Source organism: Jaculus jaculus, chromosome 5 (genome assembly GCF_020740685.1).
Source record: "Jaculus jaculus isolate mJacJac1 chromosome 5, mJacJac1.mat.Y.cur, whole genome shotgun sequence".
Lineage (NCBI taxonomy): Eukaryota > Metazoa > Chordata > Mammalia > Rodentia > Dipodidae > Jaculus > Jaculus jaculus.
Window position 1 is genome coordinate 66,575,566 of NC_059106.1, and position 22,308 is coordinate 66,597,873.

Sequence of the window (22,308 nt, forward strand, 5' to 3'; positions counted from 1 at the left end):
TCTCTCTCTCTCTCTCTCTCTCTCTCTCTCTCTCTCTCTTTCTCTTAAATAAATAATAATTGAATGAATAAACAAACAAACAAATGAATAATTCAGTCATTTGCCTGTCAGATGACAGAGCCTGGGCTTGAACCTGGTTTAGATGAGTGTAGGGCCTATTCTGGAATTACGCTGTCCAATTTACAGCTTGGTTTAAGGCCTTCTCAGAGCTGTGTGCCTTTGAGAGGAGTCTTTAGCCTGTCCTGAGCATGTACCTTAATTCTTACAAGGAAGAAAGGAGTTTTCCAGCTTTCACAAAAGAATTGAGGCCAGGCATGGTTGCTCACGCCTTTAATCCCAGCACTGGGGAGGCAGAAGTAGAAGGATCGTTGAGTGTTTGAGGCCTCCTGGAGACTACATTGTGAATTCCAAGTCAGCCTGGGCTAGAGCAAGACCCTATCTTGAAAAAAGTTTTTTTTTTTTAAATTTTTTATTTTGTTTTATTTATTTGAGAGTGACAGAGAGAGAAAGAGGCAGATAGAGAGAGAGAGAGAGAATGGGTGTGCCAGGGCCTCTAGCCAATGCAAATGAACTCCAGATGCATGCGCCCCCTTGTGCATCTGGCTAACGTGGGTCCTGGGGAATCGAGTCTCGAACCGGGGTCCTTAGGCTTCACAGGCAAGTGCTTAACCACTAAGCCATCTCTCCAGCCCAAAAGTTTTATTGAGCGGGAAAGAATGAGTAATCTAGAGGGAAAACTAGGCCTGGGTGTCCTCTGAGGAGGCTTTGGCTGAAGAAAGGCAACCTGGGATGAGCCTTTGGACACAGACCACCCACTGGTCAAGGCAGCTGGGGGACAGCCAGATAGCAGGGACAAAGCTAGCTATACTGTCAGCACTGAAGGTCAAACAGTGTGGTGACCTCATGTGAGAGCACAGACAAAACATCCCTTAGTGCGAAAATACCGAACACTGAGGGTTCTCTATTCCCTCGGATGACCATTACAGTTGGGGAACTTCAGGTCCTTGGAGGTCTGCCATATTGGAGTGGTTCTCAGTGTGACTTTGTTTTGTTTTGTTCTGTCTTGTTTTCCCCAGCAGCAAGCATCTAAAGTCGAGCAAGTGTATTTTACCACTGCAGTACCAGTAGCCAGTAGCACAGGTATGTAATTCCACGTGAGCTTTAAAGTCAGTTCTCTGGGTCCCTTGAGGAAGACTAAATTCTTGCCTTGTATCAGTTGTTAAAACTTTGAAAATAGTTAAAAAGCCTCAAATAGATCATATTGTATTGTTTAGCAGAGTATTTCATGTTCTCATAAATACTACAAGGCATTGTACTTTGGGTGTAAATACCATGTTCATTTACCTAATCACCATTCTCTCCTTTTCTGATACAGCTTGTAAATGTAGCCAGAAAAAAAGGTTGAATCACAGTTAATGCTAAAGAGGGCAGTTGTTAATTCATTGGAGTCTTTTCTAATTACAGTGAGGAAGAAATAGCTTCTGGGTCAGAGATTCCTGCAAAGCTAAATGGTCCTTTCCTCAAACCTTAAAAAAAAATTTTTTTTTTGTTTATTTATTTGCAAGCAGAGAAAGAGATAGAAGAGACACAGAGAGAGAATGGGCATGCCAGAGCCTCTAGCCACTGCAGACAAATTCCAGGTGCATGTGCCTCTTGTGTATCTGGCTTACTTGGATTCTGGGGAATTGAAGCTGGGTCCTTTGGCTTCTCAGGCAAACACCTCAACTGCTAAGCCTTTTCTCCAGCCCTAATTTTTTTTTATCAGTATTTATTTACTTATTTATTTTAGGGAGAGATGCAGATAGAGACTGGGTGTGTCAGGGCCTCTAAGCACTGCAGACGAACTCCAGACGCATGCATCACCTTGTACATCTGGCTTACATAGGTACTGGGGAATCAAATCTGGGCTCTTAGGCTTGGTAGGCAAGTGCCTTAACCATGGAGCAATCTCTCCAACCAGCCCCTTTTCTTTTACATATTGAGAAATTAAAACCCAGGACTAGGTGTGGTGCATACCTGTAGTCCCAGCACTCCGGAAACTGAAGCAGCTGGATTGAGAGTTTACTCTCAATTCTAGGTTAACCTAGGCTCCATAGTTCTAGGCAAGCTGGATAAGAAATGTAGTGACTGGCTGGAGAGATGGCTTAGCGGTTAAGCGCTTGCCTGTGAAGCCTAAGGACCCCGGTTCGAGGCTCGGTTCCCCAGGTCCCACGTTAGCCAGATGCACAAGGGGGCGCACGTGTCTGGAGTTCGTTTGCAGAGGCTGGAAGCCCTGGCGTGCCCATTTTCTCTCTCTCCCTCTGTCTGTCTTTCTCTCTGTGTGTGTCGCTCTCAAATAAATAAAAATAAATAAATAAATTTAAAAAAAAGAAATGTAGTGACAACTGGTCTCAAAAAAGTAAGATAGGGAGTAAAAGAAGGGCCTCAAAAGATTAAATGACTCCTGAGGGCCTAAGTAGAAATGTGGGAGAACCACGCCTGGCTGGATTTGGAGCCTGTGTACAACACACAGATGAGAATAGACGTGTGTGTGCCAGGCTGGCTGTGCAAAAGGCCTGCTCACTACTACCATCTATCCGACACAAGTTCACACAGAGCTCTGTCCTTAGAGGCTGATGTACCACGCACTCAGTGCCATTTGCCCATCAGACCCTCTACAAGCCCATAGAAAGCATCACTGGGAGCCGCAGGAGAGAGGGGAGTCAGCGGGGTCTTGAAGAAGAGAATAATTCTTCGCAAGACCAACACTGTCTGTCATCTGCCAGGGAGGTTAGGCAAAAGGAGGAGCCCTGGGGTGAAGGTGCAGCTGAGGAAGACAGTATGTACATTGTGTGTGTGTGGGGGGGGGGTGTCATCTTGGAGGAATGGGGAATGTTCAAGGCTTCTTCCCTGAGAAAGAACCTGGTCCGACTTAAGTGGAGCAAGGCCTGGGGCCTCATATCCATCTGCCCGCCATGCCTGCTTCCCTGGCACTCAGCCCTCACCTCGTCCATACACCCCTGCCCCTCACATCTCTGCTCCTGACTATTTGAAGAGCAGTTTCTCTTGCCTCTCTCACAGGGAGCTCTGTCCAGCAGATCGGCCTCAGTGTCCCTGTGATCATCATCAAACAAGAGGAGGCATGTCAGTGTCAGTGTGCATGTCGGGACTCTGCGAAGGAGCGGGCGTCGGGCCGGAGAAAGGGCTGCTCTTCCCCACCCCCTCCAGAGCCGAACCCACAGCCTCCTGATGGGCCCAGCCTGCAGCTACCACCCTAGACTTCTCCCTCACCCTTTCCCACCCCCTCATCACCCTCCATTGGACCCTCTTCCTGTGAGCAAGGCAGACAGGTCAAGGCTCCTCAGACCCTCAAACAGAAACATATAAGTGCCATGGATGTGTCAGCGTTCCTGCCCTCCAGAGCCTGGACACCCTGTCCATTCTGATTCGCATTGAAGCACTACTGCAGGGGAGGAGGAGACAGGCCTGACCAGCAGCTTCTGCAGGGGCGGACCTGTGTGCACCGCCTCCAGTGGAGGGAAAGCAGCAAGCACTAGGTGCGAAGCCTGCCGTCACGGGGTCAGAAATCAGAAGGATGAATTTTGCTGTTTGAAAGCCTCACCTTTCAGATGTGTTTTCTTTATTCATGTCCCAGAACATCCATTTCAAGGAACTAATCTTTGGAAGAAAAAAAAAAAAAACCAACAAAAAAAAAGCTAAGTTATAAGTGAACTGTTTGGCTGCACTGTATGTCACTTTTGCTTATTGTTCTATGAACTTGGAATTTAAGGTTATTCGTATGCATAAAATTTCTAAATGAAAGGATGTGGTTTCCATCAATTTGGTACTGCCCATCATTTGCACTGGGGTCATTATGGATCGGGCAGGAGAGTTTGGTGTGCTGGGTGTTGCTCCTCCTGTGTGACTTTTTGAATGTGAAGCTGACACGTGGCTGGAAGGCCAGACCCTCACTGTTGAAGTGGCCAGTGGCAAAGGCAGATGAGAGCTGTGAGCTGGGCAGGGCTTGGGAGAGATGGCTTTGTCATTTGCGCTTGAGAGTCAGTGGAGCTCAGGGTGGGTGCTGCAGGGGCTGTTTTGCAGCCCACTTAGCTTCAAGCCTGGACCAGCAGCTGTGAGATGACCTGATTCTGCAGGGACCCAAGGCATGTTGTTGTCACTGAGTGTGTAGAGCAGGCTATAGCTCCAGCACGTCTTTGCCTTCCTGGTTCTCTTCCCCTCAGGGCTTGCAGGTCATGGTGTCTCTCCTTGGGAACACCCCTGTCTTGTCCTAGCATGTACACGAGGCTTTGGCCAGTTGCTACGGGTCTGCCTGCCTTTGATGGCGTTTACTTCCCCAGCAGAAGGGCTGCACATACTTCTCAGGAGAAGGCGCAAGTCAAAGGGAGACTGGATGAGGTAGCAGGTGATTGGCAGACCAGGCTTTTGGTCGCCCTTCTATCTCCACCCTCAACTCTCTGGATTGTGCATACAGCCTTGTACAGTGCAACAAGGATGTGACTTGCTTGGCTTAGCTGTGATTTTTCAACAAAAAGAAAGTACAAAACAATGATCTACTACTCAGGGTAAAAAACAAATTCCCCTTCCACCAAAAAGCCTGAAATGTTGCAATAAGTTTTCTCATTTGAAATGTTTCATTAAGTTGTGTTCTAGGAAAAAAAAATTTTTAGATTTGTGTATCGAACTGTGTCATCTGCCTGCTATTGGTTCCAAGTTATTCCCTCCCTTTTCAACAGTCCACCTGAGAATGGAAGTTGCTCTCTTGGCTATTTAATGTACTCTTGAGAGCTCAGCGATTGCAGAAGCTCACCTGGCCCAGGGTGTGGAATAGACAGATCTCTGACTCCCTCAGGGAGCAAGGCTGGTCACTGTACAAGACAGCAAAGATATGTATTTGCTCCCTTCTGCTCTCCGAGCTGTTCCTCAGAGGTAGCCAAGATAATATCCATAGCAGATAACCGGCCTGGGAGAGGCCTTGTCTTTACCAGCCATCCGTGGACAAGGAGCAGTGGTGGCAGTGCTGTCACTGCCACAGGAAAAGGGGGCTGAAGTGCAAGCAGTTGATACCTCAGTCCACAAGTAGAGCCAGGGAAGCGGACTTCCTTTTGACCTGTATGTCCCTCCTCACAAAAGGCTTGGTTAATTTTGATCACCATTGGCCTCAGCAGAAGTTGTCATGGCAGGAAGAGCTTTCTGTTACCACAGTGGTTAGTCTATCTCCAAGTCAGCACCCATAGGAAGCTTTGAGCTTGGGCCCTTGCTAAAATCACTACAGATGGATCCCAATGTGAACTTGGTACCAACAGGCAATAATGGCCTTCCCCTATGCCCAGGCCCTGAAGACCTGAGAGCCTGGTTCTATATGAGCTGATGTGGGAAATAGGAGCTCGGGGAGGACATGTGAAGGTTTACTTGGTTGAAGTATTGTTTCTTGGTTAGCTAGGTCTGTACTGTTAATGGCCTCATCCCAGATCACTGGCTTGTCACTTTCCACAGATTGGAGGTGGCAATGAAGCATTTTACAGTGTTTAGGTTCAGATCTTTCCTAGTGGAAGTATCTGCCTTTCGGGGTGACTTGTGGATTACCAGAGAGACTATCAGATCCAGTCCACTTTAGGAAAATCAGGAATGTGCTTCAAATGAGAGGGGCGGTTGTGCAGAGCAGCAGGTGTATTCCACAGGGTAACCAGACTTTGCTGCCATGCTCTGCCAGCACTCCTTCCCACCCATTACCCCACAAGACTGGCCTCTAGTGGAAAGGTGGGGGACCCTGTCTTAAGTTAGGGCCAGAAAGACCATTCATAAAAAGAATGATTTCTCTGCCCTGGAAATAGACCTACATTAGGGTTAGGAAAAGTGAATTCTAGCAGGTGGAATCCAGTGTGTATTCTCCCTGTGGCAACCTTAACCACTGTCACAATGCAGACCTATACTTGAGCTCCCACTAGCACCTGTCGTTGAGCTGTCCCTTCTAGGGGTCTAGTCAGCACCAGGGAGTGGAGCTGATGGTCCTAGGAGGTTGTAGGGATATTCCCTGGTACCACCAAACTGCTCTAGAGATAAATGTGATCCTTTTCAGATGGATGAGCAGCACTGAGGGAAAGTGGTTCAGTCTTCTGTGGCAGGGTCTAGTCAATCGCATTGGGAGTACCACTAATTTGGTGACAGGAGTAGCGTCATGTGTTGAATCTCACCCCCTGTAGAATGAGATCATAGTACAAAGCCCAGGAGAGGGCTTGAGGTGTGAAGACCTCTCTGGGTAGAAGGCAAGAGCTCTTTACTTCCAGGGACTCAGTAGATGGGAGAGGGTTATTTCAGGGTAAAGGCAGTGGACTGATGGGGATAAATGGGTTTTCATGAGGAGGCTTTGTATAATGCTGAATGTGTCCAAAGGGACAAATTTGCAGAACCTCATATTGGTATATTAAATAAATAATAAAAAAGCACTTTAGGTTACTTGATCTTTAACCCAATTGCTGCAATTTCTGTTGTGTGTGTGTGCGTGTGTGTGTGTGTGTGTGTGTATACATACACATATATATACATATACAAACATACATGTGTATGTGTATATATGTGTATATATATATATGTGTGTGTGTATATATATATATATGTATATGCTTTCCACAAAGTTTTATTTTTTGCTCAGAATAAAAAGTTAAATTGAGGTGTAAAAAGAAGAGCACTTACTTTGGTGCAATATGTGTGTAGCTGACAGTCGTTGTCCCATGTGGCCCAGGCCTGGCCGCACTTTTCCGCTCCATCAGCCCTGCACTGAAGTTGTCCATAGGGAAACATTCTGTTATGCATTCTCAGCAGCTGCTCAATCTATGCAAGCCTTCCCCGTGTGCCCCAGGCGCCCCCTCAGGCTCTCGGAGGAACTGCTGTGGATGTTTTCTTTGACTATTGAGGCCCCTTTTCACCACTTGGTCCCTTGCCATCTCCCCCTCTTCACAAAGTAATGCCTGAAAGGAAGGAACAGGTTGTTCCTAGGTAGAAACCTGGCACCTTGTAGACCTTCATATTTGTAATTACATCCATTGAACTTCCAAACTTCGCCAGCATTATGGAAACCATTAATGGGTGGCATTTTACCAATATTGCCCCGTAATTAAGTTTTCTTACATCACCAATGAAAACTTTGCTAAGGGAGGGGAGGAGGCAGCACGAGCCATCTTTGTGCTGCTCCCCATATCACTTGTGTTGGTTCTAAGCAAAGGCTTCCAGCCTGCAAATCTGGTAACAAAACTGTTAAATAGTCTGCTTTATCAACGTTTTTCTCACTCGCCAGCTCCCACATAATCTTCGGTTCTCAGGCTGTGGATTAGCAATGTTGTAAATACACCTCAGCCAAAACAGAAAGGTCTCACGGGTGCAGTATGCAAGTAGCTCTGCTGTGACATGGACGGGGAACTGTTCATCCCGTCACGTTAGGGGAAGGCGTGGTGGTAGGAAACAAAACCAGAGGATGCCTATTTCTGATTGATCAGTCTCTTTGACCTATTTCTTCTTGCACACTCTTGGTACAGAGAGGGAAAGGGTCCCTTTTCTTCTCATGCCTTTGGGGAAGTTGATGGTCACCAGCCTGGGAATTTCTGTTACTCCCATCAAAGAGAGGGCTTCTCAGTCTGCACTGGAAAACGGAGATTAAACTGGATCTTTATGTCCCAGTGGGTACAGCCAAGCTTTTTACTGGAAGTGAGTGTTAAAAAACCATGCATTGCTCCTTTGCTGAGGGGATTGTATCACTTTCTCAGCTCAGTGCAGTTTCTACTTTTTCTTAGGGGGAAAATTTTCATAAAACCTTTTTCCACCAAAACCCAGGGGTGTCTTTTGCAATATCCTTGTTGCCCTTGTAGTGTGGTGCCAAGTCAGACCTTCTCTTGCCCTTTCCCTCGTGTTCTCAGGCCGCTCAAGGGCTGTTTGATGCAACAGTCGACATCTTTAGTTGTGTTTTGGAGAAAATTGGGTTGGGGCTAGAGTTCAAGGTGGCTGTTTTGTTTTCCTGTGAACTCCCCTAGTCCCTGTTTGGGAAAGGTGACTGGAAACTGGCTTTTGCTGGCTGACATACTCAGATCTAGCCAGGAACTGCAGCAAGAGCCTTTTTCCTTATCATTGGATGGTGGTGTGGTCTTGGTGACAAAATTTTAAGTCCCAAATAGCTTTATTTGGATTATGTCAGTCTATCAAATTTCTTTTAAGTGTATAACATGGGAACAATAGACTTCCACTGAGCGATATGAAAACGTTACAGGTTCAGTACTTCCAAAGGAAGAAACCTCCAAACCCAAAAAAGAATAAATATGAATTTGTATTTTTGAAGAATGTGAAATAATGGTGTTTGCTTAATTGCTCATTTTGTATAAACTTAATATTGTACTTTAAAATATCTGCTAAGAAGTGAAAATTTAACTTTTTGGAATTGAGAAAGCAATATTAAATACTAATGAAATCTTAATTAAATGCTTATTTAAATCTGGTAGTATCTGTGGCATTACTTCCCATCCCTGTCCCTGGTTGACATTTTCCTACCGCAGCCCCTTGCCCCAGCCATCACTCTTGCAGAAGGGACAGAAAGGAAAGGTCGGTCACCAGGAGAGTCTGCAGGTTTCCTTTTTAATCAAGGCGCTGCTGAAAGGTACTTTGTGGGGCTGACAGCCCCCAAAGCATGAAATGAACATGAAATACCACCTAGAACCCCCACAGCAGGCCAGACCACTCCGGCCAGCACTGCTGGCCTGCCCAAATCCAAGTACTCAGACCAGGTATTTGTTGGCTACATTTCAAAGCACAGCGCTGCCTTCAGCCAGGATGAAGTGGGAGTGAACCCAGCTGCTAACAGAGCTGCCATCCCAGGCTGAGGGCCAAGTTTCAGCCACTGCCAGTGAAAACTGGCCCCTTTACTGAAGGGAGTTGTTCAACCCTGGGGAGGAACAAAAGTCAGGGTGCCCAGCTAGGAAATGGTCAAGGCTCCACGGCTCCATCACCAGCATCCTTTGGAATGCCACCTCTGGCGGAGACAGCTGTCTGGGGCGGCGCTCCGGTCTTGGCTGAAACATTCTAATTTGAAACAGAAAGGAAAAAAGTGAGCCTGGAAGGAAGGGCCGTAGGTTAGGCCCCACTCGGGAATGGCCACTTGGCATTTGGGTAGCACTTAACTTCTTCAAAACCTCTTGGCAGATCGGAGGAGGATAAGGGTAATGCGGTAGGAACGCTCTTCAACACCCTCGGAAGGTAGGGTTTAGCTATACCCTGCCAGCGGGCAGACCTCACCCGCCCAGGCCCAGGAACCCGCGCTCCCCAAGGATGGGCACTGACCCCGCCACCAGCCGGCTCCGGGCGCCGGCGGCCCAGCTGCCGCAGCATCTCCTCGCAGGCGGCGATGGTGTCCAGGAGCTGCCGCTGCCGCTGCTCCACGGCGTCCAGCAGCTGCTGGGCGCGCTCATCCCGGGGCGGCTGCGGAGGTGGCCTCCCGCCGAGCCCCAGCCCCACCTTCCCACGGTCCACGCCGGCAGCCTCCCTGCCGGGGGAAGAGAACGACACACAGACCGTCAGGGCCGGCGCGGGGTCGCAGCCCCCTTCTCCGCTCCCCGACGGGGTCCCCTCTCACCCCCGAGACCAGCGTGAGCCCGGGCCCCATTCCATCTCCGCCTGCGCGGCCCGACCACCCACCCCACCTTTCGATCACCCCCCACCACCACCACCACCACCCCCACCTTCCCCAGCGCTGCGCTAGTGCTCTCCCAAAGCTGCGCCCCGCCCCGTCCCCACCGGTCTCCTTCAATCCTCCTGGGGGTCGTGGTCCCTTTAAGCGGCCCGGCGCGGAGGTGGGGCCGAGCCTCCCGGGCCGGAAGCTGGGTGCCTGCGTCACTTCCTCCAGGAAGCGGGCCCGAGCGGATGTCTCCGGCGCGTCCGTGCACGGGGCTGAGGGCCGCGGTGGCTGCCGCCAGCATGGGGTTGAGCGACGGGCCGGCGGGCTCCGGCCGCACTTGTCGTCTCCTCCGCCCGCCTCCCCCGGCGGCGCCCGGTGCCCGGCTGTTACGGCTGCCGGGTTGTGCGTCCGAACGCGCCGGCTGGACCGAGGCGCTGCGGGCCGCCGTGGCCGAGCTGCGTGCGGGCGCCGTGGTGGCCGTCCCCACCGACACGCTGTACGGCCTGGCGTGCTCCGCGAGCTGCTCGGCGGCTCTGGACGCCGTGTACCGCGCCAAGGGCCGCAGCGAGGCCAAGCCGCTGGCCGTGTGCCTGGGCCGCGTGGCCGACGTCTACAGGTGAGGCCGCCCCGACTCGGCCCCGCTGGGGGCGGCACCGCGGGAGGGGCTTCCGGTGACAGGCTTGGGAGACTGAGGCGCCCGGAGCGGGAGGGGCTTGTCCACGCTCCCCGAGGAATCCGGAACTGAACGTGCTGCTTGGATCCCTTGGCGTAGGCCAGGCCTTGAACCTGGCAACTGGGTCGTGGCCATGGACAAGGCAGGCAGAGTTCTCTGTTCTCTTGGGGCGTCCGAGTGAGGGTGGGGGCGTCGGTGCGGGAAGAAAGGAATCACGGTGACTTGCTTTAGTAGTGAGTGTGGTGCAGAAAATTAAAGCTCTTGACACTGCAGTCAAGGCATCCTTGAGAACCCCCTGGGGTGCTTCTCTTATGCAGGGCCCCATAGAGAGAGAAGCTGGGAGACAGGTGAATCCCGTTGTAGACACAAAGGACCTCCTTTCCTGCATCTGCAAGGCCCACCACGGGCTCTTGATTGTTGGTGCATTTGTGCTTCTTTGTTCTCCAGGTACTGCCGGGTGAGAGTACCCAAGGAGCTCCTGGAGGACCTGTTACCAGGACCTGTGACCTTGGTGATGGAACGCTCCAACGAGCTCAACAAAGACCTGAACCCCTTCACTCCAGTGAGTTGCGGCTTGGCTTTCCCTGTCATCTAGAACAGACTTGTCCTGACCTTTAACCCCTTCCCCCCATGATCTCCTTTCCTCTTGCCTCACAGCTTGTTGGCATCCGAATTCCTGACCATGCTTTCATGCAGGACTTGGTCCAGATGTTTGGGGGACCTCTGGCTCTCACCAGTGCCAACCTCAGCTCCCAGGCCAGTTCTCTGAACGTTGAGGTGAGAGTTGTCCAGTCCCTCCCCCAGCAAGCCAAATGCCAGGCTCCTCAGAAACCAGTAGGGCTGACAGTGTGCCAGATTGCCTGGCAGAAGAGTGAGTTAACAGGGGAGAAGACTACCCAGCTGGCATGAGTTGGGGTTGGAAAAATTCTTGGAAAGATTTTATTTTCAACATTTGAGAAGCCAAGGGTGAGCTGGTGTTTTCTTCTCAGTGTCTTCATACTATAGGAAAGGCAGTGGTAGGTAAAGTGAGCGTTCTTCTGGTTGTGAGGGGGTATGAATTGTTGGAGACAGGCTTCATGAATCTTTACAGTAGTGCTGTAAAGAAGTTGAGGCTCTAAAAAGTTACTTGAATTACAGTCACAGTATTAAGTGGCAGTCCTAGATCTGTACCTCTTTTCTTTTTTTTAATTTAGTTTAATTTTTTCATGTTCCATGATTATAAAAAATATCCCATGGCAATACCCTCCCTCCCTCCCTTTTCCCCTTTGAAATTCCATTCTCCATCATATCCCCTCCCCATCTCAATAAGTCTTTTATTTTGATGCCATGATCTTTTCTGCCTATTATGATGGTCTTGGGTAGGTAATGTCAGGCACTATGAGGTCATGGATATTGAGGCCATTGGGTGTCTGGAGGGAGCACATTGTAAGGAGTCCTACCCTTCCTTTGGCTCTTACATTCTTTCCGCCACCTCTTCCGCATTAGACTCTGAGTCTTGGAAGGTGTGATCGAGATGTTACTCGGTACTCTAGTCACTTCTTTCCAAACACCATGATACCTTCTGAGTCATCCCAAGGTCACTGCCATCTGAAAACAGAAGATTCTCAGTTCCAGCAGAACTTCTCAGTGGCCTTGCAGTCCAAGTATGTGGAGTCTTCAGCAATAGGTAGGGTCTTACCATCGATCCCTGGTGGGAAACTAAGGGCCTCCACAATGGCCTATAATGTTTTGGGGCCATCAGGGACCTCTCTGGCCAACAACTCACTGGAAGGTATCCCATCCCTGGCACTGAAAATTTTCTAGCAACGATCTACGGCTCTTGAGTGTTCCATTGTTCAAAACCGAAGGATTCCATTTGATTTATTTGTATCCTCTTAGATTTTGATTAGCCCTCCCTCCACCTTTTCTTTACTCAGTCTCTTCCCCTGACCTCACTTTGGGCCTTTTCACCCCCGCTAATCTATTCTTCTACTTACATATATACAATACCAGCCTATTAAATACCTTCCTCTCTTCCTTTCTCTTCCCTTTAGATCTCTTTTTTAGCTTACTGGCCTCTGCTCCTGAGTTTTTTCCTTCTCACACAGAAGCCCAATCATCTGTAGCTAGGATCCACATACGAGAGAACATGCATTGCTTGCCTTTCTGTGCCTGGGTTACCTCACTTAGTATAATTCTTTCCAGATCTGTACCTGTTTTCTTTGTAGTTAATTAATATATTTATTTATTTGCAAGCAGAGATAGGGGAGAGAGAGAATGGGCATGCCAGAGCCTCCAGCCACTGCAAACAGAACTCCAGATGCATGTACCACTGCATCTGGCTTTATGTGGGTACTAGGGAATCAAACACAGGTCATTAGGCTTTGCAGGCAAGGTCCTTAACTGTTAAGCCAATATCTCCAGCTCCTGATGTATTTATTTTTGAGGTAGGGTCTTGCTTTCTAGTCCAAGCTTCCCCTCAAACTCAGGATCCTCCTGTCTAGCCTTCCGTGACTTCTGGTCATATAGCATTAAGTGACAATCCCAGATTTGTACCTATTTCCTTTGTAGTTAATCAATTAATGTATTTATTTTTGAGGTGGGGTTTTGCCATGTATCCCAAGCTAGCCCCCAAACTTGGAATCCTCTTGTCTCGCCTCCCTCCCTCTCTCCCCTAGATGCTAGGGCTGCAGGTGTGCACTGCCATGCCTAAGTTTTGACTCTTGATCTTGTTCTTTCATTTATGCTCATGAAGCAGGCCAAAGAAAACATCATAATCTTGTTTCACTACGTAGTTAGAACAAGGGAAAACTTCACATTCTGCCCTTACTAAACAAATCCAGACTGCAGTAAAGCAAAGGCATTGCCCATTGCCAGGCCTAAAGAGTGGATCAGGTGCCTTTGAAATTGAGAGCTTGACCTCCTTCTCCTTATACTCTGGCTTTACTTGTCCTTAGTAGCTGTTGGGGTAGAAGCATGGGTACGGAGGTGGCAAGAGAAGGGGGCTTCTTACCTTGTTAGCAATCCCAGGCCAGCACAGTAACCAGTTTTGTTGTTTTTATTGTTTTGCTTGTAACTAATATTTATGATGCCTTCACAAATTCCTATGCCTACCTGCACAGTGGTTTCTTCACAGGGGCTCAGGAGCTATAGCTTAGTTACTGCTGTAATCCACAGTTCCGTCTACAGCCCAAGGACTGAGTGCTGGTGGCATGCATTTGCAGAGCTCTCCCTGTTTTCTTGTCCGTGCTGTGCTCCACTGAGGTCCAGGATTGGACTGTGAGAGCTGGAAAGACCCTTAGTGTTCGCCTACTCCAACTCCCTTGTTTACGGACCTAAATAAAGCCGCTTGTTCACATGACCCAGATGTGGTAGAAAGTGTAGGACTGCAGCCCACATAGCTGGACTCCCACCCGGCACCCCCACTATTGCACCTAGGCCTCTGACCCTAATAGTAAGTGAACTTTCATTCTGGCACAGTAAAGTTTTCCCCAGGAGAGGTGTTACCTGGGGTGCCTGCACAAGAGGGCTGCAGGCCTGTGGGTGTGATATTCTGGGTCCTAAGATGGTACCCTTGACACAGCTAGGTTTAAGGAAGAGGCTTCTTCCTCTGTCCTAATAACAAGCTGTGACACAGGCGGCCATTGGCGATACAAGGGATCATAACCGTGATCTTCTGTCCTCCTCCTTAGGAGTTCCAAGACCTTTGGCCTCATTTGTCCCTGGTCATTGATGGGGGACCCATTGGGGATAGCCAGAGTCCCGAGTGTCGCCTTGGCTCTACCGTGGTTGACTTATCTGTGCCTGGAAAATTTGGCATTATTCGTCCAGGATGGTGAGTCTCTCTCCTGTGCTTCAGGGTTTGTGAGGAGGGAAGAGTTGAAAAAACTTGGACAAGGTGAAGATTATCACTCCTGTCTTGCTCTGGGTGGGGGTAGGGAGGATGAATCAAGGAGGCAGGCAGGAAGATGTGGTAGATGTCTGAAACTAAACTTGCTAGGATTGCTCGCTTTTTCAGATTCTTCAAGTGTTTGATAAATAGAGCAATAAACCAGTGAGGTTGGAAGCACAGGATTTTGAGAATTCAGTCTGTAACTGTCTTCTGTGTCCTCCTTAGTGCCCTGGAAAAAACTACAGCCATCCTCCAACAGAAGTACAGGCTGCTCCCTTCACAGGGTTTCTGCTCATGAAACGGGAAGAGGGGCAGCCTAAGAACAATGCTGGATACTATGTGTCTGTCCACTGCTGGTTGGCAAGGCCTCATTGCAGAGGTCGCTTGGAGCCACATCAGTAGCCTGATCTTTTGGGGCAACATGTGTTCTGGACCATAAGTTGCTGGCTTAGCCTTGCACCTGGTGGGGGAATATTATATTCATTCTGTAGCTTCCTTTATCAACCAAAGTTGTCTTCCATGGTTCTGCCCTGATAAGTTCCCTCCCATCTCCCCCCCTACCCCCACCCCCCGTCTTGAATTGAAAGGTGATTTAAGTCACAGGTTTAGAATCTAGTAAGAGCCTCTTCTCTGTTGGACAGTGGCATTTAATGTTCCAAGCAGCTAGAAGTGCAAATACATTTTAAAAGCCTTGGGACCAGGGCAAAAGTCTGGGAGCCATGGGCCAAATGCTTTCCTATGAAGTAAAGGAGGGTCATTTGGGCCTAATGGGGGGAGTCCATATTAAATAATATTAGAAAACTATCTTTTTTTAGTGATTATTTCTTATTTATGCATAAAATAAATTATATAGGAATATGTATAACACCTTTTATTTAATGTCACTGGAATGGGCAGCCTTTTTGTCTTCATTCATATGTATGTTGAGTGTTACATGATTATTGTTGGGCATCTGAGCTTTGCTTTTCTCTATTAAAAAAATGTTGCTACTGAACATGCTTGTCAATGGTTTATTTTTGTTGTGAACTATTTCCTTAAAGGTAGGATTTCTGATCAAAGTGTATGTATGCATTTATGGCTCTATATGTAGGTTAGCCTTCAAAAGAACTGAATCAGGTTTCCTTGAGGATGACTGCCTGTCCCAGCTGGCTTTGCTGTATCTTTGAAACTGTATAAACATGAAACAATTACTACAGATCACATCCAGCCCTTTCTGTGGTTTCTTTCTGCATTGGTTTCCCCCAACTAAGCATGGGCTAGCTGGCCATGTCTGCTCCCCTTTCTTGGGGCTTGGTTTCCTTGACATAGCCTAGATTCCCACTTCCTCGTTTTACCCCACTTCCCGTGATTATGATTCCTGAATATAATCGTTTCCAATTACTTTTTTCTTCCAAGTGAATTCTAAGAATCTCACCAAGAAGGTAGTCCAGGGACCTACTTTAATGGGGGTCCTTGCAGTTGACGTTAGTTTATTTGTAAATAAGCACTCTCTAGAAATCTTATTTAAACTAGTAATTAAAGCAAGCCCACTCTTCATTGTGCTAAAACTATAACCAGCCCAGCCATACACCAGTTTACCACAGAACTGACAGAGGCCGGGATTTGCCAGGTCTTGAGAGCACTCAGGAATGTGTATTAACATACCACTTCATACATGACACAAATCTCAGTAGCATGAAAATAGCTAGGGAGGGCCTCACTCAGTTCAGGTAGGTGGAGGAAGAGGAGACTAGTCCTCTCTAGCTAAATGCCATCTGGGGAAGGCAGGCTCTGGAGCGTACAGCTGAACTCCCAGCCCTGCGTGAAACTTTCCAGGCACTAGCTGCAAGGCCACTCCAAGTAAGGAAAGGGGTCTTACAAGTTTCGGGAGGTGGGAACCTTGCTTGAGTTTTCTCCAGCATCCAGCAAGTAGTAAGGTGCTCAGTGGGTGTGAAATAAGGTATGAGAGCTTAGGACTACTTACTGATAACTGGGTTCATCAAGCTGCTGGAAAAAGCTTAAACCTTTGAAGTTCCCTTTTAGAACTCTCAAATCTGGATCCCTATTATTGAGACGACATGACATGGGAAGGAGCCTGAAGAGAGGCTAGCAAGGCAGAAGGAAGCAAGAAGCAGGCTAGCTCAGGACCCCAGACCCTTCCAAGCTCAGTGACTGGTAATTCCACAAACAGCCTGCCATAGAGTTCAGAGCCGGAAGCAGCTCAGGGAAAGCATCCTGAGGGTGGGGAGCTGCCAGGCTGTGTGCAGCCACCTGCCAGCCTCCTCCCTCCAAACGCGCCTTGCTCCCACCACTGCAGAGCACTCCAGGGCCACCTGCCAGAGGACCAGGCTCTGTTTTACCTGGGCCCTAGCTGGCGGCCCACAAACAAGCACCCAGCTGCTCACTGGGGACTAGTGAGCTCCTGCAACCTCTGCTGAGCCCACACAGTGACCTTGCATTGAGGTTTGGATGGCAGCCCCTCACATCAGCCACTGCTCCTTCTCCTTGATGAAGTGCTCTGCCCAGCGGCGGGTCAGCTCCAGATAAAGACTGGGCTGGTGAGGCAAATAGTCCAAATACAGTCGAGTGGGTGTCTTTTTGGGAACAGCCTTCTCGATCTGAGTGCCCTCGTGCCATTCATTGAAGGAGGTGATGGAGACGATCTCCGGCCTCACAGTCAGGGCTGCCTGCAGGGCTGTCTCATAGTACTTGCCATTGACCCTGTTCCGAGTGTTGTGATTGTTCCAGGGCCTGATGCTGGTGTCTATATAGCCTGGCCCCACACTCGGGATGAACATGAGGTTGTTGGCATCACAGAAGTTCTTCACAGCTTTCCAGTTCTGATGGGAGGAGCCAAAGGAGAAGCCGTTGGAGGCAAAGTAGGTGTACATGCCATCGAATCCTGCGGCAAGGATGTCATGGGTGTGGCCCTCCTCCACCAGCAGTGCTATGAAGACCCCGTCATAGGGGGTGTTGCGGATTGAGTGGGGTCCATTTGGTGTCAAGAGGTGGGCCCAGGCCTCAGGGGACGTCAGGTATGAGTCATAGATATAAAAGAGTGGCAGGCTCTTGCCCATGCTGTTCTTATAGCGGTAAAATGCGCCATGGGAGCCATACCTGCGGAGCAGGAGAAAGCAGCAGTCTGAACTGGATGCCAGAAGCCAGCACAGCTGTAGAGCTGCCACATAGCACACAGCACGATTTAGGATCAGTGGGTCTGTCTGTTGGACTTAAGCCTCCAAATGAGGGCCTGGCTCCCCTCCAGACCCTCCCCAGCTGTTATCCTTGTGCTCCACCTCTACTCAGCCAAGCCCACATTTTCACCACCACTGCCGCTTAGGCGTCCATCTTTGCCTGCCTAGAGGATCACTTCTGACTTCTTCACTGTGGCCTACTGCCTGTCTGACCTTCTTGACTTCTCTTCCTGCTACCACCAGTCTCCACTCCCAGTCTAGCCTTTCTCTTCCTGTGAGTTTGGTTTTTTGTATCTGTCAGTCCTTTGTCTCAAATTCCCCCCCCCCCATAATCAGTGTTAGAGATTGAATACAGGGCCTCAGGTATGCTAAATCAGCCAGGCACATTGGTATGTGACCGTAATCCCAGCAGACAAGAGGCTGAAAAGAATTCAAGGTCAACTATGCTACATAACAAGATGGAGACCAGCCTGGGCAACCCCCTCCCCCTTAACCCTTTCTCTTAGCTTAACCATATTTATTTCTCAGCCTAAGAGCAACCAAAGTGTAGAACAGACTGGGTTCTTGTGAGGGCCCTCTCCCTGGCTGGCAGACGAGCAGGACATGCTCACACAGAGAGGCAGCTCCTTTCAGTGTCCACTCCCGGTTGTCCTCAGGGGGCACATGTCACATTCTCGTTTCCTAAGGTCTGGGTGTAGCTCAGTGGTAGAGCCTACTCCTTATTTTCTCATGGCTTCCCACTCTGGAGGCTTGCGTGTATATATGCAAGTATTTCTGAGCCATTTTGCATGTACTAACTTAGATAATTCTTAACAAGACTCAGATTAGAGGCTGCAAACTGGAAACTCACTTTGCTGACTCTAAACCCAGTATTCTCTCACTGTACAAGTACCATCAGGAACATATACATTCTGCCCTTGTACCCCCTGACCTGATCCTCCAAACATCCCTACCTCCATTTTGATACCCATCGTAACCCCAGCCCCCAGAGCAGCCTTACATGTCAATGATGTACTTGATGTTGTCATGGACTGTGATGTCATCCCGGCCCTTGTAGGGTTGGATGTGGAAGGCCACCTGCCACAAACAGAGGAATTGCTAGTCAGGTGAATCCAAAGGTACAACATGCCCAGCCATGGCCTAGAGGAGAAGCTGAGTTCAGGATGGGCACAGCAAAGGCTGCCACTGCCCTTCAGCCAAAAATGAAAGGCAAACCAGGTGTAGTGGGGCAGGCCAGGCGTGGTGGCGCACACCTTTAATGCCAGTACTAAGGAGGCAGAGGTAGAAGGATCGCTGTGAGTTTGAGGCCAGCCTAGAACTACAGTGTGAGTTTAGGTCAGCCTGAGCTTAGAGTGAGCCCCTACCTTGAAAAAAATAAACAAACAAAATACACACACAAAACCCTGAGGAGCAAGAAATTTGCTCACTTCCCACAAAAGGGTACCTAGGAGTCATCTAGAGGGTAGGGCTGCAGGATGGCTACCGGGTTTCCACCTCTGCACAGGCTCCAATGATTGGCACTAGCTGCCTGAGGCAGAGCAGTACAAAGCTGGGTCAACAGGAAAATGCTAAGATCTGTTAAGTGAGTCCATGATGGGCTCAGGAGTGAGTGGAACTTCTTTGTCATTTTTCCTTAACACAGAAGTGGGATTGACTTATTCTGTTAGCACATTTGGGGAAAATAGCCATGCACTTAGCTCCTATTTTTCCATTCCTGCCTTTGGAGCACTGGAAGTTGAGCTCGGTTCCTTAAGGCCCAACACTGCCCCCCACTAGGGAGTAGAGTCTGGAATTCAATCTCCAGGTGTTTTGGGCTCTTGCCTGTCCTTTCTCTGGGATTAGGGTCTTCAACCTAGCATTACTTAATAAAAATGATAATTAGTCTCCCGTTTAATTTTCTGGCTTTTTTCCCCCCAGAGGCTAAGATAGAGTGACAAAGGCACTGTTTATCAAAACCCTTGCCAAGTATCACATTTGTTACATGTCTGCCATCCCTGGACTGCTGTCAAGCAGGTACAATCCTGTGCCAGAGGAGAGGCCATCCCAAGAGCAGCAACATGTCACCTCTTAGAGGCTCACCTGGATGTTGTACTGATGAGCAATGTCCAGAATGGCAGGTACCAGATCATCTGAGGGCTCCCCGTTATCATCAGCCATGCCAGGTGGGTACCAGGAGAGGACCAGGACGCCTAAGACAACACAGACCCCTTCAGAGGTGCAGAGTGCCCATCCCCAACAGAAACTTCCTCATCTTCAACTGCAAAATGATTCCTGAAAACCTTCAGCGAGGATCCTGCCAGGTTCTTTGAGGACAGAGCACATCCCAGAGCGGCCCTGGCCCGGGAGCTGTCCACGCCACCGGTGCTGAAGCACTGCGCCAGGGGAACCACTGCATGCCAAGCCTGCAACGACCAGCTAAAGAGTCTAGGAGCAGTTAGAACAAAGGGAAGAGGGTGGTGATGCCACACCCATTGGGAAAGGAGCACTTCTGAGGTCCCACGTGGAGTAGAGCCCTGTGGAGAAGTGATCTCTGCTTCCTGTGGGAAACAGCCTCTGTCGTGACTGCCCTTCCAAACTGCAAACCTATACAGAATGGCCCTTGTCCTTTTTATCTGTACCCCTCCCCCTCTCTGTGTATACTTCTCCCTCCCTTCTTTTCTCTCCCTCCCCCTCCCCGCCCCTCTCGATACTACGTATGTAGCCTAGGCTAGCCTCAAACGGGGAATCCTTGCCCCAGCCTCTCAAGTGCTTGGATTACACAGGCATGCAACCACTATGCCTGGCTTCTGTCTGCCATTCCATCACTCCCCTAGCCCAACCATCTCTGACATAAAATACATAGTAAAATCCAGAAGAATTCAATGATAAAATCTAAACTAAGTGGCTCCCGCTCCCACCCCAACCTACAATGCAGGAGTTCCCAAGGACCTGTCTTCTGGCTAGACACTTGAAAACCTCCTCCAGTACCCTCTGTTCCCGACCCCAGGGCCAACCAAGCAGCAACTTTCTTCTCTGCCACCAGCAAAAGCAGGAAGCGCTGCTGCTCTCCCCTGCACCGGGAGTGAAAGCAGAGGCCCTCCCCAGACTTTGAATCCCAGACTCCTGAGGGTCCAGGATTCTCAGGCCTCGTTTTCTGGAACCTGGAAGCACAGCTGATTTGAGGCCTCCTACCCGCTCCTCTTGCTGTCCCTACCTGGGACAGACATCTCTAGGGCGGCCCCTCAGCAACTATGCCCTCTAGAAAGGCCCTGGAATGGGGGTGTGGGCGGTAAGAAGGGCCCAGGAGGCACAGTGGGAGGAAGGGGCAGTTCTGCCTAGAAGGCTCAGGATAAGGGGCTCAGGATAAGGGTGGGAGGAGGGGAGGACTAAAAAGTGAAGCTGGCCAGTGAGTGGGACCAAAGGTCCAGTGACAGTGCAGCAGGAACTGGGGTGGGGGCGGGGGTATGTGAAGCAAGAAGGGCGAGGCTGGGGGGCAGGCCCCCCAAGGAGGTGGGTGGGGGACCTCACCGATGGCGGCTTCTTTAAGCTGGGTCATGTGCTCCCGTAGGACGTCGGGGTCCCGCGAACTGTAGGGCCCCAACTCCGGGTAGAAGCTGGAGCCCAAGTCGTCTGGGGGGCTGTGGCGGCCGCGGGGGTAGCTGGCGGAGATCTTTGGGTCCCAGTGCGGCACCATGACGTGGTCCCAGTGGATGTAGTGTCCCTCGCGCCGCGGGCTCCCGTACCACGAGTAGTAGAAGGCGTGCAGGTCCGAGTAGACGCGCAGACTCTGGCCGGGGGCGGGCTCGGCCTCGGCCTCGGCCTCGGCCTCGGCGGGGACCGGCCCCGGCGAGCTGCGGGGGCCGGCGGTGCGCGGCGGCGGCGGCGGCGGGGGCGGCGCGGCGGGCGCGGCCGGGGCTCGGGCGGCGGGCGCGGGGGGGACCCTCCGGACGTCTCTCAAACGGCGCCAGCTCCAGGCCGGGGCCCAGCACCGGGAGCCCGTCCGGAGCCTTGAGCGTACGCAGGCCCATGAGCGTGCCGAAGGCGAACAGAAGCACCAGGAAGAGCGCGATGCAGGCGCGGCGCCGACGCCGGGCCATGGCGGCCCCTGCGCTCCCGGGCGCCGCCGGCTACCTGCCCGCGAGCCGCGCCATGGCCGCCCGCACGGCCGCCCGCCCGCCCGCACACACGCCCGGCTCCGCCCGCGCGCGTCCCAAGGAGACGGCAACGCCAAGCCCGGCTCCAGACTCACCCCGCCGTGCCAGTGCGGGCGGGCCCGGCACACAGAGAATGCGGGCGGCGCAGACCAAGTGGGCGAGAGGAGAGGGGGATCTGGACGCCCCATCCCTGCGCACCCCGGGCAGCCCGGGGTGGTGTGGGGGGATACGGACTTTTCAGGGCCTCCGGGGGTCTTGAAGACCGGTGGGAGCAGAGGGAAGACAGCGGCGCCTGTGGATTGCTCAGCCGGGTGTTTCGAGCCCTCCTCCCACTTAGGCTCAGTCACCACCACCCTAATTCAACTCGGGTCCCCAATCCTGGGACCCTCCCCTCTCGTACATCTGGAGAGACTGGCAATTCCGGGGAGTCATCCTGCACCCTACAGAAGGGATAGGGCCAGGAACCAAGGGGAACCATGACTAGTCAGCTCTCCCTGACTAGGCCTCAACCAAGGGTCAGGAATGGCTCTCCTGAGCTCTCGGCCCAGAGCGGACTGCCTGGTCTGGACCCTCAATGCATGTTCCCCATTCCAACTGGATTCGGAGCTCCAGCGGGCATGGCAGGACCCCACCTCCAGTACTGAGGATTGAATCTAAGCCTTCACACATGCATGTGCCAAGCCCTCTTTTTGCTTTTTTAAAAATTAAAACCATATTTTATTTATTTATGTATTTGAGAAAGAGGCAGATAGAGACAGAATGGGCACACCAGGGCATCTAGCCATTGCAAATGAACTCCAGATGCA

The 22,308-nt window shown here is 50.6% G+C and overlaps 4 protein-coding genes across 6 annotated transcripts in view; 2 read left to right on the forward strand and 2 right to left on the reverse strand.

Annotated features, from left to right (window-relative positions):
* Mtf1 (metal regulatory transcription factor 1) overlaps positions 1 to 8,475 on the forward strand; it is a 61,747-nt gene extending 53,272 nt beyond the window's left edge. The window contains exons 10-11 of one of the 2 annotated variants that reach the window (XM_045150515.1): positions 1,080 to 1,140; positions 3,061 to 8,475. In XM_045150515.1, the coding sequence (XP_045006450.1) occupies positions 1,080 to 1,140; positions 3,061 to 3,257 (258 nt within the window). In that variant the 3' untranslated portion in view covers positions 3,258 to 8,475. Of the gene's footprint in view, positions 1 to 1,076; positions 1,141 to 3,060 lie in introns of both variants that reach the window. The other variant, XM_045150514.1, reaches the window with a different exon arrangement.
* A 125-nt stretch (positions 8,476 to 8,600) lies between these two features.
* Positions 8,601 to 9,921, reverse strand: C5H1orf122 (chromosome 5 C1orf122 homolog). 2 transcript variants are annotated; one of them, XM_045150518.1, is made up of 3 exons: positions 9,772 to 9,921; positions 9,319 to 9,520; positions 8,601 to 9,060 (listed from the first exon to the last, which is right to left on the reverse strand). In XM_045150518.1, the coding sequence occupies exons 2-3, from the start codon at positions 9,364 to 9,366 to the stop codon at positions 8,965 to 8,967; spliced, it is 144 nt and encodes a 47-aa protein (XP_045006453.1). In that variant the 5' UTR covers positions 9,367 to 9,520; positions 9,772 to 9,921; the 3' UTR covers positions 8,601 to 8,964. The 2 variants fall into 2 exon arrangements, with proteins under 2 accessions (XP_045006453.1, XP_045006454.1); XM_045150519.1 differs by lacking the exon at positions 9,772 to 9,921 and adding an exon at positions 9,717 to 9,732.
* On the forward strand, positions 9,880 to 15,190 carry Yrdc (yrdC N6-threonylcarbamoyltransferase domain containing). Its single transcript, XM_004665205.3, has 5 exons — positions 9,880 to 10,268; positions 10,773 to 10,887; positions 10,983 to 11,102; positions 13,997 to 14,139; positions 14,422 to 15,190. Exons 1-5 carry the CDS (start codon positions 9,898 to 9,900, stop codon positions 14,492 to 14,494), a joined length of 822 nt encoding a protein of 273 aa, XP_004665262.1. The 5' UTR covers positions 9,880 to 9,897; the 3' UTR covers positions 14,495 to 15,190.
* Maneal (mannosidase endo-alpha like) lies at positions 15,053 to 21,445 on the reverse strand. The gene is given in 5 exon segments (XM_045150516.1): positions 15,053 to 17,292; positions 18,370 to 18,446; positions 19,449 to 19,558; positions 20,877 to 21,285; positions 21,287 to 21,445. Coding segments are annotated over 5 exon segments (1,392 nt in total). The 3' UTR covers positions 15,053 to 16,655.
* Between the last annotated feature and the right edge of the window lie 863 nt (positions 21,446 to 22,308).

Coding starts and splice junctions, on each gene's coding strand:
- Yrdc (XM_004665205.3), top strand. CDS start 9,898: ATGTCTCCGGCGCGTCCGTGCACGGGGCTGAGGGCCGCGGTGGCTGCC. Junction 10,269..10,772: donor CGCGTGGCCGACGTCTACAG/GTGAGGCCGCCC, acceptor TTTGTTCTCCAG/GTACTGCCGGGTGAGAGTAC. Junction 10,888..10,982: donor ACCTGAACCCCTTCACTCCA/GTGAGTTGCGGC, acceptor CTTGCCTCACAG/CTTGTTGGCATCCGAATTCC.
- C5H1orf122 (XM_045150518.1), bottom strand. CDS start 9,366: ATGCTGCGGCAGCTGGGCCGCCGGCGCCCGGAGCCGGCTGGTGGCGGG. Junction 9,061..9,318: donor CGGAGCCGGCTGGTGGCGGG/GTCAGTGCCCAT, acceptor GTTTCAAATTAG/AATGTTTCAGCCAAGACCGG.